This window comes from Aethalodelphis obliquidens, unplaced genomic scaffold (assembly GCF_003676395.1).
Source record: "Aethalodelphis obliquidens isolate GAN/ISIS:26980383/991018 unplaced genomic scaffold, ASM367639v1 scaffold5, whole genome shotgun sequence".
NCBI classification, from domain to species: Eukaryota; Metazoa; Chordata; class Mammalia; order Artiodactyla; family Delphinidae; genus Aethalodelphis; species Aethalodelphis obliquidens.
In genome coordinates, this window is record NW_020837949.1 from 46912384 (window position 1) to 46930152 (window position 17769).

The window sequence follows — 17769 nt, forward strand, 5'->3', positions numbered from 1 at the left end:
ATCGCTAGGCCCTGTTCCGGAGGTTCTGAATCAGATTCTCCGCGGCTGGGCCTAGGATCCTGTATTTTTAATAAGCTCTTCAGTTTCTTCTTCTGTAAAATGGGGATGACAGTAGTTCCTACCTCCCTAGGTAGGTGTGGAAATGGACAAGCTACCTTATGTAGAGTGTTTAGGCTGCTGCCTGGCACTCAGCATTACATCAGTGCCAGCGTTACTACTGTTGTTACTAGGATATGATCAGCCAGTCATGAACAGGTGTTCTGGAAATAGTGTCTATCAATTTTCTCAAACTTCAGTGTGCCTAAAAATCATCTGGTGAAAAAAAAATCATCTGGTGGCTTATAAATGCAGGTGCTGGGGCCTTGCCCCCTGAGATTCTGATTTAATCAGGCTGATACCTCGCCAGGAATCTGCATTCCTTAAGGGCAAAAATGGAGAATCAGCAGATACACAGTAAACCAGTGATTCTCTCATTCACATTGCTAATCCCCAAGGCAAAGAAACTTGCCTCTCAGACTGGGGCTAAGATGAGGCTCGATTCGGATAAAGAGAGTTTTGGGGGTCATTTGATAGCATGCCAAGGAACCACTGGGACTCTTGGTGTCCTACTTCATCTGTGTCAGGGGCCACACTGCCTGTCTGGGGTGGGCTCACTAGGGATGAGGAAACAGCTGCCGTCTCTGCAGGCTGCCCTGAGTCAGCTAAGCCTGCCGCTCCAGCAGCGAGTGGCAGGCCTACTTCTCCCTGCAGCAGGGAGCTAGGCCTGAGCTCTTCTCGCCTAACCTGTCCTGCACCAGGGCAGCCTGGGCCAACTCATGCCAGCTCCAGGGGCTGCTGAAGACATGGCCTGGAATCCTTCCTGCCTCTATATCTGAAGATCAAGGGAACCACAGGTTGCTTGGGAAGGAAGTGTGTACATCCCTGGCAAGCCCAAGATTCCATGCCTGGGCAAGAATAGCTGAAAACCTTTAGGCCACATATATGTATCATGAAACCAGCCCAAAGTTGCTTGTGCTTCTGACCTCTGAAACCACCCCCAGAGTGCTTGAGATTTAAAGGGCAAACTTTCCAAAAGTGAAATGACAAAACTCTTGTTTCTCTTACCAACAGCTTTCCTTCCTGGGTTTCTCTACTTGTGATTATGCAAATTATACATTTAAGCATAATCAATACTTGTCTCTCCTGGAACCTGATCAAGCTGGGATCCATCCATAAACAAAGACATTACATAGTTAAGAGATAGGCATTTAAATGGAGACAACTCTCTCCTTACTCTTACTAAAAATTATTGCTTTTTATAGAAAATTAGGTATGGGCTATGTTATAATAAAGTAGAATTTATGTTTTAAAAAATGCTTTCCTTCAAACTCCTGTAATTTTTCTCCTTGTTCTTTAATCCAAGTACATGTACTTTCTTCTCCTAAAATGCTACATATGGACAGACATCTCCAATGTTTGAGAAGGCTGGGGTTAGAGCACTGGTCTATGGTTCCTCCTCTTAGCTCTGGGTCCTGCGTTACCAGGAGTCTCCTGGAGGTCTCCCAGGCATTAGAGTTGAAATCCCAACCCACACCTCCAGATTCTTTTGACAGCTACCCTTTAGCCTTCTCTTGGCCCTAGGGGTATTCACTTGTGATATGATTGGTCTCCAGGAGGACAGATAGGAAAAAGGCCTGCACAGACTTAGGCAATTAAGTAAGGAATTCCAGGGTCCCAGGAATCCTGAGCAGGAGTGGGGATGTGGACAGTGGGTGGTTACATATCTTTGGAAGCCTGAAATCAAAATCCTGCTCTTATGGCCCTCTAAAGTGTAGGGTCCAGGGTAGGGACCTAGGTTGCCCTGGTCCAAGAGTGTACTGTATCTATAGTATCTATATAATGCCTGCGTGCATGTTACATAAGGGAATACCTTGGTCTGGACGTTCTGTCAACACATGTCCCACACAAATCTGTCAGAGATTTCGAGGTTCGAGGCGGCAAGAACTAGAGAGAGAACATTTTCTTTGTGTGGCACCTACTTTGTTTAGGCAGAGATACCTCTTGATGTTGCAGTGCAAATGTGATCATGTCAACTCCCTGCTGAAAGCCTTAAAGGGGAATAAGGGACTATTTATTTGGAAGTCATTGTATGAACAGGTTGTGTGATACTATTAAAAAAACACATGTCAAAAGAATCTCACCAACAAAGATTCAGACAGAAGATTTGGAGGTTTCTAAGTCAGTCTCTTGCACTTTTCCTGCCCTGCTCGCCATCACATAGGTAGTACTCAGCACTTCCCTCCTCTGGAAACCTTCCTCAAGCTCTCAGTCCAGCCAGGTGCACCTCCTCAGGGCTCCCACGGCAATGGCTCCCCGCCCATCAGCCTCCGCACTACGTTGTTGCACCCTAAGGTCAGGCCCTGTGTCTTATCAGCACTGCCTTCCCAGGGCTCATCCTGGGATTTGGCACATGCTAAGTTCTCACTACATGCTTCTTGCCTGATCACCAGCAGCAATACGGAGTTACTTTTATAGCTCTTTACTACCGAATTCAAGCAAAATTTTAACTCCTGAAGAGAGACATGGTCTGAGATTAAATCGAACACCTGAACACACAGCACCACAGACATGGAGACCATTGGGGGCACATATGGATATCACATATGTGTACGCTGAAGTTTTTTAATGTCATTCATTTGTAAAGTTGACCTCAGGTTATATGCCTTTAAAAAGGGAAGCATTTCTTAAAAGATGGCAATCACGCTTTTTCAGAAAGAACGTATACGCACCCATACACACACGTACTTTACCTGCAGATCTCAAAATTTTACCCTAACTGAAACTAGATTGAGGGTGCTAGCGACACCTATCAGAAACTGTTTCTACTTATTTGAAATCTGGCATACTATTATTTATTTTAAGCAAGGCTAACTACATGGGGCAGATGTGTTACTTCAAGAAAACTGAACGTTATGGGAAACCAATCGTCTTTTGACATGAAACCATGGAAGATGTTATTTTTACCTGCAATCCAGGACTACTGGTAGAAATATTAAGCACTGGACAATAATACCCAAGACATTAAAAAAAAATACTGAACAACTGCAGGGGTCTGATAACTTTGTTAATCTTACTTAGAGGCATCTACAAAGGAACAACACCCTCGGTGGAGTAAGTGATTAGTCCAAACTGTAGTGAGCTCTGAGGGAATGCCCCTCCCGGCCTCGTTTACTCTGAAAATTTTCTTGTAAGAGTCAGGAAAAGAGGAGGCTTATGCAAAGGAGGAGGGTCTGATTTCTGCTCCTTCCACTTCCACATCACACCGCTCAAGTTTCCGACCTCCTTCCCGCTCAGAAGGCCGTTTGTGCGTCCCAAGGCTAGGGCCTCAAAAGCAGATGCTGCTATAGCTGCAGCCCAGGTAGATCTAGTAGCTCAATTTGAAAGCCAGCAGCTTCTTAGTATTCTTTCCTCTGAACAATCGAATGACCTCTGTTGCCACCAAGGACTGAGGTCCTCCTCGCAGCTTCTGGGGCCCAGATCAGAAATTGTGCTACACGGTACAAGCTTGGGCCTCACCCTCTAGGGCAGCCAGACCTTCATAAGGAGGACTGGAGTCAAGAACTAAAGGATTTCAGAGGTTTCTCACAAGGAGAACTAAAACCCAAACTACAAAACTGCCTGGGCAACTTCATCTTTCACCTTGTTCAGAAAGATACTTGGTTCCCCAAGTTCATCCTTTATTAGAAATCTCAAAACAAATCACAAGCAAACTTGCTCTGTGCACTGTGCTCTGAATGGACATTTCACTACCTACCTACCTTCCATTCTCCAGCCCCATCTCCCTGGACCCAAGGTCCCTGCTCATCCGTAAGTGTTCACTGACTATGCTGCCAACGGTCTCATTTTTCTTTAAATTCACTTGCCTATATGAATCGTTGAAGGAGGCAATTAATCACCATTGAACATTGGAATTATTCAAAATCATTTGCATCTCAGCAGCTTTCTCATACTACAGCCTTACACTGTTATTTGACCTTTCCTGTCTTGCCCTCCCCACTAGATTGTCAGCCTCCTGAGGTGAGGATATGTCTCTCTCCTTTAATTTTCCACACAGTAGGTCCTTAAAATTACATTTTCTGAACACCCTGGGATGAGGGTAGGGGGTAGCTTGCAGGAACAAACAGTAATTAACAGCTCTTCCTTGCCCATTCTCCTTCTCAGCTGGGGCTGCCCTGAATGGAGCCATTAATAAATGCTCCACTCCCTATTGATAATAGGTGTTAAGACTCCCCCAAGTAAACCAGGTCTGAAAAATTGTGGGCAAAACTTCTGAAGATCACCACAAGTCCAGGCATAAAGGGGGAGGGCCCAGCAGGTAGCAGTTACCAGAGGGTCTGTGAAGGTTATTACATATACATGCACACGTGCAGAGCCTGCCCCAAGGGCTCTAAGACTGGAGGAGGATTAATGGGACTAAATCACCTAAATCTGACAGACTCACGGTGGCAGAACCAGTTCTGAGCTTTCTCCATGCTCTTGCCTACAGCAGGGCCAAGCAACTACTCAGTTTAGATCCCTAAGAAGGGGCGGAACCTCTCCTCGGCTATTGGCCACCAGTACAACGATGTCAAAAACCAAGCACGCAACAGCCAGGATGTCTTGATTTAGCCTCTTCTGACAGTAGCCCACCGACAGCTCTTGGCAGCCAGCCTTGTTGCTGCCCGAAACTTCCCGTAGAACGCTGGCAGGTTCCGTGCTGCCCCAACTTCTTGCAGGGGGCCACCTGGAAGAGCAAGTGTCTTAAAAACTAATAAAACGACTCACGATCCCATTGCTTCGAAGCGACTGGTGTGCTCGTCTAAAATAAAAAGGTTTCTGTCTGCAAATCCCGTTTGCTCGCCCGGTAATCCACCCTCGCCCCCAGCCCGGCGTGTCCGACTCGTACAGCTGTTTTTAATCCCTACTTTTCTCACTTGGCGTCCCGGGCTCCGGTTGACCAGACGCGGAGCCACTTAGTGTTTCCTCCTCCCCCTACCGGGGTCTGTCCTCCCTCCGCCATCTCCTTCCCCCCCACCCCCCCGCCTGCATCCCCGGGGGGCAGAGTGTGGGAAGAACGAATTTCCGCCCGGTTTGCTCGCCACTCGCAGACTTGGGTCCCTTCCGGACGCAGCCTGCACACCCCCGGCTCCTCCCGGGGCTGTTCCACCCAGGCCGCGCTACCGGTCCCGGACTGGGAGCGAGGAGGCGCGGGCTGCGGGGGCCGAGCCTCCCCGGCGCAGCAGCCAAGCCGCGCCCGGAGGAGCTCTTGGAAGGGCTCCCGCCTGCAGCTGGGGAATCCGCTGGCGGGGAGAATCCGTGCCAGGGAATCCAGCTCTCCGGACTCAAGCTGCAAACAAAAAGCTCAGGTCTTGCTCCCTCCCTCCACGGCCCCCCCGCCCCCGACGCGCACCCGGAGAAAGTTCTGCAAAAATGCAACAAGTAGCACCCGGAGCTCGCGGAGCGCCCTGCGCCGCCTGACTTGGCCAGGCAAAGCCCGCCTGCAGAGACCCGGGCCAGCCACCGGACAAAGGGCGGAGGAGGGGCTGGACGGCGCTGCTAAGTCCGAAAGAGGCCATTTAGCGACTCTGGCCAGGCCAAGGGGAATGCAGAGGAGACACAGAGCCGGCGGGCCAAGAGGACGATCGGGCCGCAGAACGCAGGGCGGGCGGCGATGGAGGCTGCCCGCGCCTTGCGCTTCCTGCTCGTGGTGTGCGGCTGCCTTGCGCTCCCGCCGCGGGCCCAGCCGGTGTGTCCGGAGCGCTGCGACTGCCAGCACCCCCAGCACCTCCTGTGCACCAACAGGGGGCTCCGCGCCGTGCCCAAGACCAGCTCGCTGCCGAGCCCGCAGGACGTGCTCACCTACAGCCTCGGCGGCAACTTCATAACCAACATCACGGCCTTCGACTTCCACCGCCTGGGGCAGCTCAGACGGCTGGACCTGCAGTACAACCAGATCCGTTCTCTGCACCCCAAGACCTTCGAGAAGCTCTCGCGGCTGGAGGAGCTCTACCTGGGCAACAACCTCCTGCAGGCGCTCGCCCCGGGCACGCTGGCGCCGCTGCGCAAGCTGCGCATCCTCTACGCCAACGGGAACGAGATCAGCCGCCTCAGCCGAGGCTCCTTCGAGGGACTGGAGAGCCTGGTCAAGCTGCGGCTGGACGGGAACGCCCTGGGGGCGCTGCCGGACGCCGTCTTTGCCCCCTTGGGTAACTTGCTCTACCTACATCTGGAGTCCAACCGGATCCGTTTTCTGGGCAAGAACGCCTTCGCCCATCTGGGGAAGCTGCGCTTCCTCAACCTCTCTGCCAACGAGTTGCAGCCCTCCCTACGCCACGCGGCCACCTTCGCACCGCTGCGCTCTCTCTCCACCCTCATCCTCTCGGCCAACAGCCTGCAGCACCTCGGGCCGCGCGTCTTCCAGCACCTGCCGCGCCTTGGCCTACTCTCGCTCAGGGGCAACCAGCTCACGCACCTCGCGCCCGAGGCTTTTTGGGGGTTGGAGGCCTTGCGCGAGCTGCGCCTGGAGGGCAATCGGCTGAGCCAGCTGCCCGTGGCGCTGCTGGAGCCTCTGCACAGCCTGGAGGCGCTGGACCTGAGCGGCAATGAGCTGTCCGCTCTGCACCCCACTATCTTTGGCCACCTGGGCCGGCTGCGCGAGCTCAGCTTGCGCGACAATGCGCTCAGTGCCCTCTCCGGGGACATCTTCGCCTCCAGCCCAGCCCTCTATCGGTTGGATCTAGACGGCAACGGCTGGACCTGCGACTGCCGGCTGAGGGACCTGAAGCGCTGGATGGGTGACTGGCACTCGCAGGGCCGGCTCCTCACCGTCTTCGTGCAGTGTCGCCACCCTCCGGCCCTGCGGGGCAAGTACCTGGATTACCTGGATGACCAGCAACTGCAGAACGGGTCTTGCACAGATCCCTCACCTTCGGTTTCCCCGACTGCCGAGAGCAAGCGGCATGCCCTACCCACAGCCCCGGGGGAGGAGGTGGCGCCCCCTGCAGGTGCCCTCGCGGAGCAGCCGCCGCCGCAGCCACAGCCACAGCAAAGGGGTCGATTTCTGCCAGGGGTGACCTGGGATGGGGCCGCCAGGGAGCTTTTGAGTAACCGCAGCGCCCTAAGGCTGAGCCGGCGGGGCCCGGGCCTCCAGCAGCCGAGCTCCAACGCCGCTGCTGCCGCGGGCCCGGCGCCACACCCCCTGGACCTCCTCGAGAAGCCTGAGCGGGGACGTTCGACTCCGTCGGATCCAGCCCACACGGAGCCCACCCCGACGGCCACGCTGGGCTCTGCGCCAGCCGGCGACCCCTGGCAGCGCGCGGCGAAGCAGCACCTGGCTGCGCAGCAGCAGGAGAGCACCGCCCAGTCCGACGGCGGGGTCGGCCTGCCGCCGCTGGTATCCGACCCGTGTGACTTCAACAAGTTCATCCTGTGCAACCTGACCGTGGAAGCGGTGGGCGCCAACAGCGCCGCGGTGCGCTGGGCGGTGCGCGAGCACCGCAGTCCCCGGACGCTGGGCGGCGCGCGCTTCCGCCTACTCTTCGACCGCTTTGGCCAGCAGCCTAAATTCCACCGCTTCGTCTACCTGCCTGAGCGCAGCGACTCGGCCACGCTTCGCGAGCTGCGGGCAGACACCCCCTACCTGGTGTGCGTGGAGGGCGTGCTAGGCGACCGGGTCTGCCCGGTGGCTCCCCGGGACCACTGCGCGGGGCTGGTCACCCTGCCGGAGCCTGGGAGCCAGAGCAGCGTCGACTACCAACTGCTGACCTTGGCCCTGCTGGCCGTCAACGCACTGCTGGTACTCCTGGCCTTGGCGGCCTGGGCGTCGCGCTGGCTGCGTAGGAAGCTGCGGGCCAGGCGGAAGGGCGGGGCCCCCGTCCACGTTCGCCACATGTACTCTACCCGACGGCCCCTGCGCTCCATGGGCACCGGCGTGTCTGCCGACTTCTCTGGCTTCCAGTCGCACCGGCCGCGCACCACCGTGTGCGCACTCAGCGAGGCGGACCTCATCGAGTTCCCGTGCGACCGCTTCATGGACAGCGGGGGCGGCGGCGCGGGCGGCAGCCTGAGGCGGGAGGACCATCTCCTGCAGCGATTTGCCGACTAGGTAGATCCGGGCCTCCAGGGGTGTGGAGACCATCTCACTGGCCTTGAGGAGGGGAGCCACCTCTCCGCGGGCCCCCGCAGCCCCCCTCAGGGGAAGATCTCATTTTATCCGACCTCTTTTCCCCCTTCTGTGCGCTTGCCAGAGAGGCCAAAGGGGACAGATGGCTAATTCTGCACCACCTTCCAATCCCAGTGCTCACTTGTGAAGTAAATGGATGGTATTGGTGGTCAAGAGCAAGAGTAGGGGACAAATGGATGGTGGGGTCCAGAGGTAGGAGGCCTTCTTAACGTGCAGACATTGGTGCAGCTATGAGAATGGATGTTTTGGGGGGTTTTTTTTGGCATTGTAATGCAGTAGGCTGGCCCCCTTTGGGATAGAAAAGGGTGCTCCTTGCTCCCTACGTGACCAGAAAGAGATTTGGATGCATGCTTTTTTTGTTTGTTCAGTGTCAAACAGAGGAGTTTTGTTTCTATTTAAGGAAAAAAGAACTTATTACCATTACAAAGGAGGCTTGGCAACTGACTCCCCTGGCCTGGTGGTCTCGGCCAAGAAGGGTGATGTTGTAAACAGGTGGTAAAGTTTAACACTCGCAGAGGAACTCTTTGTTGGTTGATAGCACATTCAGGAAAACTTAATGTTTAAATAATTAGAGACGCTATTTTTCTTTTTCAACAATGTGAAGAGCTCTAACATTTAACACACTGACCAATAAACTCAAGGACTATTTTAGTTGAGCCGGGCAGTTCAACTATTTTCCTTTTAACATTAACACCACAAAAACTTTTGCTGACCTTGGGGTTAACTAAGATTACATAGTTTCTCAGGAGAAGGCTGCATGCAAGACTTCTCTGTCAGGGTTGCTCCTGTGGCTTTTTAATTTTATTTTTTTAAACCTATGTGTGGAAAAGGAAATGTCAATGCCAGACTCGATAGAAGAATGTAACGTGTACATAACCGATGACCCCATAGGGAATGGCAGTGTTCTAGTTCACTTACCACATCTCTGACAACCTGTCCAGATTGGAATAAATGTGATGTGGTACCTCTCACGTTTTCATCAGTGACACGCAGTCGACTGTGCCCTACTTCTCTTGAGTTGCACAGTTAAGTGATCAAGGTAATTTCCTAATAGGAAGTGAGCAAAAGGTGACTTGCAATTGATAGTATAATGTTTGATCATGTTATTGTCTTTATATGAAAGAGTAGAGGGGGAAAATGTGAAAAAATGTACATCGGTGGTTGTATGTTTCTACTAAAACCAGAAGATTATGAGTACTTAAACCTCACTGTGAAATAATTATATATTTTGCAAATGAATCCCTCCATTACCCAGTGTTTTTTTTCCATGTTATTAAATCTTATCTTTTAGTTAATAATTGCAGTATTTCTTTTAAATGTTTTTGTTTTAAACTTAGGGTTAGGCTCCTTTATTTGTTCAGTTGTTTTCAGCTGTTTGGGATACTTTCATTCCCTGATATTTATGAAGTAGATGTTTATCACTAAATGTAGTGCTTTGGTTTACATTAATAATTTTGTGTGTGGTCAAAAAACGCAGTCACTTGGAAGATGTACAGGATGGTTGTATTCACCGTGGTTGTAGATTCATTGGCAGTGGGGTGCCGGGGAGGCCACTGCAAAGGTGCTAAGGCTAACAGTGAATCTTCTGTTTAGGGCCTTAAGCCCCCGAGGGTCCTGAAGACTCAGGGAATCTATCATAGTCCAGGGATCCTTCAACCCCATTCCACTCCTTTTATGTTTGGCCTCCACTGAGCCAGGCCTGCCGTCGTCCCAACAGCTGAGTCGGGACACAGGGATTTAAATGAGCTGATCTTTGTTTATGTTCAGATGAGTAAATGTCCAGACCATTTAAAGTACAGCTGTTTTTCTGGCAGTCTTATCTGTGGGGTCCAAACTTAATAAACCACAGGAAATAGGCTGTTATTCTTAGTTTGCTGCCAGGGCTTGCTTCAGATTCCAAGCGTATTGGTACTTGGGAGAAGTGTAGTTGTTTGCTCTTATGTGCAGCCTTTTGGTTATCTTGCACCTTTTGTACTCCTAGCTTTTTCATTCAGAAAGCAATTGCATTTCTTAGCTCTTGCTTTTACACAGTAGTGTAATAAAGTGAGTCCCATTGAAAGTCTGAACAAGACCTCTGGTTCTTCCCACCACCTACCCTTTCAACTGCAAAAATCACTGAAAATGCTTAATGCCTAAATCCATGTAAAAACACTTTCACTGGAAAGTCTTTCAGTGGGAAATGAATAAATGTTATACATTGTTATGTTCAGTTATGTCAATAAACCCACTTACTAATGGAGATGTTTTCTTGTTGGAGTTTCCAATATTTTATACCCTTCGTAATGGTACACTGCATTTTTCTACAGCAGTTTTCATCAAAGAAAATGAAACATAAGCTGGAAGTCTTTCCTCTTTCACTCTTTTAATTTCCATTTCCACAGTAGAGTGTGGACTTAATTTTTAAGAAATGCTGTGTGACCTTCTAGCCAAAGAAACAATGAGATGACTCTAAAAGCAGGTGGTCAGCTGTGGTGTGAAAATGCTGTTAAAACACCAGTGACAGCAAAATGATGGGTCTCAGCAGGATTCAGCTGTTTAAAGGACACTGAATTAGAAGTCAAGCCCTTTGACTCTCATGGTCAATGAGAAGGAATTACCTTGAACTGGAGGCCATCTTTGCCATTACGAAGTACATGAAAAATAAAACTCCTAAAGAAAAAAAGAATAAACTTTGTAAGAGGTAGGAGTGTTCAATTAAAGAGCCATTGACACAGTCTGGAATGTGTTGGGGTCCTCGGCTCAGCCAGTAAGATTATTGCTTTCATGAGGGCAGATCGTTTTGTGATGCTGCCAGGTAATAATTAGCGTGTGATCAGACCACCTTCACTGATTTGCCAAACACCTGGTTTTCACCAGAAGTACAGTAACATGGGCAGCTACTGTATATTAAGAAACTATTACAATAGACACTGGATTACCTGGTGTTTGTACTTAACCACTCCCCCCTTTGCCTCTGAGAGTTGGGGATAAGTGATAATGAAGCATTCTCATGTCAGAAATGTATTCAAACTTCCAGACCATGACCCGGGATGAAGACAGATTCCTACCCAGCCTCATATCTTCATCATCTCAGAGAATTATAACATCACTAAGGTTCAGAATGATTTTAAAGTGGTGAAAGAATTTTAAGTCATCTGAGATTGCATTCTTTTCATTTACTTAATCTCTTTGTGCCTTAGCTTCTGCAGCAGTAAAATGGGAATCCTGGGTCCTGACTCCATAGTGCAATTTTAAGGAATAAATGGGTAAAAAGTGTTAGCACCGGTTACAGGGCAAGTGTTCAATAAATATTAGATGTATTATTGGTAGCATGACAGTTGTATGATACATTTTAGAAGTTTCACGGACAAGGCATTCTGCCCTAACCAATTAGAAGATTCATGTAATGAGATTAAGGTGCCTCTCCCTTCCCCTTGTTTTGTTTAATTGAGGCTCTTCTATAATTTAGTGTGGAAGGATAGCTCTTGAAATACTTTCTCATTACTTAAAAAAAGGAAGTGAATATGCTACTACTTGAGCAAACTTTCCTATGTTTAGTAAACTGTTGGCGTAAGTTAATTCTTCCTTTAGATAGGAACTAAGGCTGTGTAAATGGTCTTGCTTACATAGGGCCCCTCTTCCTGTTAATTTAGTGATAACATTTCCAAGTGTCCTTTTACTCTTAGTTTACTCAGAAGGATACTTTGCACACACAAGTGCTTTTTTCCTAGGGATTTCAGGTCACTTCGTCCTTCTCTATCATGTGGCAAATAGTGTTCTTCTCATTTTGCACGGGAGACTGAAGTATTTGGAGATTATACTTACTTATATTGACTACTGAAATAATTAGGAAAAAATGTAGCTTCCTGAACCCTGGTTGCTTTAACTTGAGGCAGACTACCAAAATATCCCATTACATATGTTTGAGAGATTTTAAGCTCCAGGCAGTGTGATTCCGTATGGACACAGAAACGTGGCTTTGTAATTTGGCTGTGAACTGGCATCGGACACTAGAGGAGTAAATTGTCATGTGCCAACATTGCAAGCAACAGCATCTCCTGGCTGTGTAACTTCATAACATTTCTTTCAAACTCACCAAAGTTTTATAAATGCTAGCTCTGTGCCATAGTTAATGCTGAGACAGGCAGCACTGTTGTATGTTTAGACCAGCTGTAGCCAAGTAGCAGTTATTCACCTTTCCAAGTTACAGTTTTTGATGAAGTAATGCTTACCCTACAGCTGACTGTATACTTAACTCTTAGTATATGTACACTGTACCATGTGCAGACATACTTTTAATGGTGACCACCCTCTTATTTCCTTTCTTTCTCAATTGTGTCTTTCTAAGGATTTTTATTTTAGGAAATTAAACTGAGTGCAAATAATAACAAACACCCATATTAGCACCACTCAATGACAGTTAACATTTTGCAATGTTTGTTTTCAGCCTTAATAAATGTCTTTATTGACAAAACCCCTGATTTCCTTCCGCACACTCTGTCTTCTAAAGTAACTACCACTGTGAGTTGGATATGTGTCCTTCTAACAGTCAGTTCTCCTCATTCACAGAAGTTATGTTGTATAAGGTCACAGCAAACATTGAATTAGCAAATACTGAACCATTGCTCCCAGGAGAAATTCAGGGTTAGGTTCCTGTGAGCCTCTGGTCACACCATTTTCATCAACCTATCAATATATACCCTTATATTATGTGTGTTTCTGTTTAAAGACACCTTATTTAATATATATAATTAATTTATTAACATTGAACTCATGCCCAACAGCACCATAACTTGTGCCTGAAGGAAGTGTATCTAACTTGTGTGTTTTCCCCCTAAGACACGTCACAGCCTTTCTGCACTTAGGGACATTAGCCTGCACTTCTGCACTGTGCTTGGGAGCCCTTTTAAACAGCAAAATTGCCAACAAAAAGCAGGAAAATGCAAAAAATTTGGCACTAAGAAGATTCCCTTCTTTTTATGGCTAAGTAATATTCCATTGTGTATGTGTATATATATATATATATATATATATATACCACATCTTCTTTATCCATTAATCTGTTGATGGAGACTTAGGTTGTTTCCATATCTTGGCTACTGTAAATAATGCTGCCATGAATATTGGGGGTGCAGGTATCTTTTCAAGTTAGTGTTTTTGTTTTCTTTGAATAAATACCCAGAAGTGGGTAGCTGGATCATATAGTAGTTTTATTTTTAGCAATCTTTTGTCTTTTAAATGGTAACCACATCATGTGGTTGTATTGTTGATGATGGTGGCTTTGGGTGTGTGTGTTGAGGCTGGAAGTGGGAAGGGTTTCTTTTAAAACAATTTTAGTTTGATATTTTCTAGTTATTCTCTCTGAAGTGTTTTGCTCCCTTGCTACATGTGCAGAATCTCTATATTTCTTCTTTAGGACTGCTTATCATACATTTAAACTGTACCTATTTGTGTGTCTTTTCTTACCTTTGCACACTTACTACTTCCCCAATTCTCAGGAACGGCTCCACAAAGAAAAAAGGGCTAAGTACATCCCTGGGCTAAGTATATCCCTGACCCCACCTGCTCTGGAACCACTTTTCAGAAGGTGTTGACCTCTGCTTCCCATCTCTTTTGAAAGACTTTCTGACACTCTTTGTGCCAAGGAAAAGGGTGACTTGCTCTGAGAAGAATATAGTTTGCTTCTTGGAAGATCTCATTTATGTGCTCTTAGTGCTTTCACACACCTTGTTTGGTTGTATGCTTTTTCTATTTCCATTGTGATTGCTGGAGACACACACACACACACACACACACACACACACACCAATTTCTGTTTATTTTTGCCTTGTGCTTAATTCTGTTTAGGCTGTTCTTTCTTATACCTTGTTGGTGTCACTCATTATAACCATAGTACAATTATCAAGATCAGAAAAGTTAACACTCATAAAATGCTATTGTCAAATCTACATTCCATATTCAAAATTTGTCATTTGTCATAATAATGCCCTTCTTAGCTATTATCCCCTTGGATCAACGTAGAATCATGCATTGCATTTCGTTGTCATGTTATTCTCTCTTCTTTTCTTTCTCTCCCTCTCTTTCCATTTTTCAATTTTGTTTTCTTTTTTTTAAAGTAACGTTTATTGAGGTATAATTTACGTAGAGTTCAATTTACCCTTTTTGAGTACAGTTCCATTCGTTTTCACAAATGCATACAGTCCTGTAGCTACCACCCCAATCAAGATATAAAGCATTTCCATCGACACAAAAAGTTCCTTTTTAGTCAATCCCCTTCCCCCTGACTCCAGCCATGGGCAATTACAGATTTGATTTCTGTCCCTATAGTTTTGCCCGTTCTATAATTGCATATATATGCAATCATCCAGTATGTTGCATTTTGTGCCTGCCTTTTCCTCTCATCATAATGCTTTAAGATACATCCATTTTATTGTGTGAATCAGAAGTTCATTCCTTTCCGCTGCTGAGTAGTATTCCATTGTGTGGAGGTACCACACTTTGTTTATCTATTTGCAAATTAATGGATATTTGAGTTGTTTTCATTTGGTGCTGTTATGAACAAAGCAGCTAAAACGTTTGCATACAAGTCTTGGTATGGAAATGTGTTTCATTTCTCTTTAGTAGATTCTAGGAGTGGGATTGCTAGGATGTTTGGTAAGTGTGTGTTTAACTTTATAAGAAAATGCCAAACTGTTTTCCAAAGTTGCTCTCTGCCATTTTGCATTCCCACCAGCAATGTATGAAATTTCACGTTGTTTTTCACACTTCTCAGCACTTGGTTTTTCCCTGTTTCAATAAAGCCATTCTATTAGGTGTGTAGTATTCTTTTATTTGGTTTAATTTGTATTTCCCTAATGACTGATGATATTGAGAATCTTTTCATGTAAGTATTTGCCACTTGTGTATCTTTGGGGAAGTGTTTGTTCAGATCTTTTGTTTTTTATTGGGTTCTTTGTATTCTTATGAGGTTATAAGAATATGTGTTTTGGATACAAGTCCCTTGTCAAATATATGTTATGCAAATATTTTCTCCCAGTCTGTGGTTTACCTTTTCATTTTCCTAGCGGTGTTTTTCTTTACATTTAGGACTGTAATCCATTTCAAATTGATTTTTATATGGTGTGAGGTATGAATCCAGCAAAGTTAACTTTTTTTTTTTTTTTTTTTGGTGGTAGGCGGGCCTCTTACTGTTGGGGCCTCTCCCGTTGCGGAGCACAGGCTCCGGACACGCAGGCTCAGCGGCCATGGCTCACGGGCCCAGCCGCTCCGCGGCACGTGGGATCTTCCCGGACCGGGGCACGAACCCGTGTCCCCTGCATCGGCAAGCGGACTCTCAACCACCGCGCCACCAGGGAAGCCCATAACTTTTTTTTTTTTTGCATAGGTATATCTACTGGTCCAGCAACTTTTGTTGAAGAAACAATACTTTCTCTATTGAAGAATCTCTGCAACTTTGTTGAAAACAATCTGTTGGCCCTACGTGTGGGTCTGTTTCTTGACACTCTATTCTGATCCGTTGATCTATACGTCTGTCTTTGTGCCAATACCAAATTTTCTCAAAATCAAGTTGTGTGAATCATCCAGATTTTCTCCTTTATCAAAGTTGATTTTGGCTGTTTAGCTTTTTTAATTTTCCATAAAAATTTTAGAATCAGCTTGTTATTGCAACCAAAAAAAGTTTAAAAGCCTGGTGGGATTTTGATTTGGATTGCCTTAAATTTATAGATCAGCTGGTGATAATTGACATCTTAATACTGACTCTTGATCTGTGAATACAGTATATCTCTCAATTCAGTTTGTTCTTTTAAATTTCTCTAACAAATGTTTTATAATTTCAGCCTGCAAACCTTGCACCTATATTGTCAGCTCTATCTCTAAGTATTTCACATTTTTGATACTTTTGTAAATGGTACTTTTAAAAAACTTCAATTCCCAGGTGTCCATTTCTAGCATATAGAAATCAAATTGGTTTTTAGGGCTTCCCTGGTGGCGCAGTGGTTGAGAGTCGGCCTGCCGATGCAGGGGACACGGGTTCGTGCCCCGGTCCGGGAGGATCCCACGTGCCGCGGAGCAGCTGGGCCCGTGAGCCATGGCCGCTGAGCCTGCGCGTCCGGAACCTGTGCTCGGCAATGGGAGAGGACACAACAGTGAGAGGCCTGAGTACCGCAAAAAAAAAAAAAAAAAGAAACAGCAACCCAATGTTGAATAGAGGTGGTGAGATAAGGTTTTCTTGACTCATTGCTAACCTTAGGGAGAAAACAGTCAATCACTGACATTAAGTATGATGTCAGCTCAAGATTTTATATATTAACAGATTCCCTTTATCAGAATGAGGAAGTTAGTTTGCTGAGTTTTTATCATGAAAGTATGTTGAGTTTTGTCAGTTGCTTTTTCTCCATTATTGAAATGATCATATTATTTTCCTTTTTAGTTTGTGGATATGGTGAATTAACGTTGATTATATTTGAGCTGAACCAATCACAGATTTCTAGGATGAATCCCACTTAGTCATGATATGTTATCATTTTTATGTATTGCTAGTTTCAACTTCTCCATGTTTTGTAAAGAAGAATTTTTTCATTTATGTTCATAATGAGTATTTGTTTCTAGTTTTCTTTTCTTGTAATGTCTGTGTCTGGTTTTGGTGCCAGAGCAATGCTAGCTCCATAAAGTGAGCACCGTTTCTTCCATTTCTATTTTCTGAAAGAGCTTGTGTAGAATATGCATTATTTCTTCCTTAAATGTTGGTGGTTCACTTCTTTGCCTGAAGTTTTCTTTGTGGGAAGGTTTTTAACGACGAATTAAATTTCTTAAATAGATATAGGACTCTTCAGATTATCTAATATTATTGAATAAGCTTTGGTCATTTATGTCTTTCAAGGAATTTGCCCATCTCATCAAAGTTATCAAATTTATTGGCATAAAGCTGTTTAGACTATTCTCCTATTATTCGTTTAATATCAGTAGAATCTATAGTGATGTCCCCTATTTCATTTTGGATATTGGAAATTTGTGTCTTCTCCTTTTCGGTTTGGCTAAAGGTTTGTCAATTTTATTGATCTTTACAAAGAGTCAGCTTTTGATGTCATTGACTATTGTTTTTCAGTTTTATTGATTTATGCTCTTATCGTCATCATCATTCTCAACTTTCTCCTTGCTTTGGATCTCTTCTTTTTCTAGTTGCTTAATGTAAAAACTTTAGATCATTGTGACCTTTTTTGTTCTACTAATATAGTCATTTAGTACTATAAAGGCTATCAGTTTCCCCACAAATTTTGTTATGTTGTATTTCAATTTTGATTCAACTGAAAATATTTTCTGATTTCCATTATGGCTTCTCCTGAGAAGTGTGTTGTTTAATTTCCAAATATTTGGAGATCTTCCAGATATCATTCTGTTGTTGATTTCTAGTTTGATTCCTTTGTGGTCAGAGATTTCAGTTCTTTTACACTTGTCAAAATTTGTTTTATGGCCCAGAATATTTTCTATATTGATAAACGTTCCATGTGCACATGAAAAGAATATATATTCTGCTATTTTATGTAAAGTATCTAATAAATGTAAAGTAAATACGGCTGGTTGATAGTATT

At 45.8% G+C, this 17769-nt stretch overlaps 1 protein-coding gene across 1 annotated transcript in view; it reads left to right on the forward strand.

The window, feature by feature from the left end:
* The first annotated feature begins 4812 nt into the window (after positions 1-4812).
* The window catches only part of TRIL (TLR4 interactor with leucine rich repeats), an 87228-nt gene continuing 74271 nt past the window's right edge, over positions 4813-17769 (forward strand). Inside the window, exon 1 of the mRNA XM_027102310.1 lies at positions 4813-8122. Within this exon, the coding sequence (XP_026958111.1) occupies positions 5690-8122 (2433 nt within the window). The 5' untranslated portion in view covers positions 4813-5689. The remainder of the gene's footprint in view (positions 8123-17769) is intronic.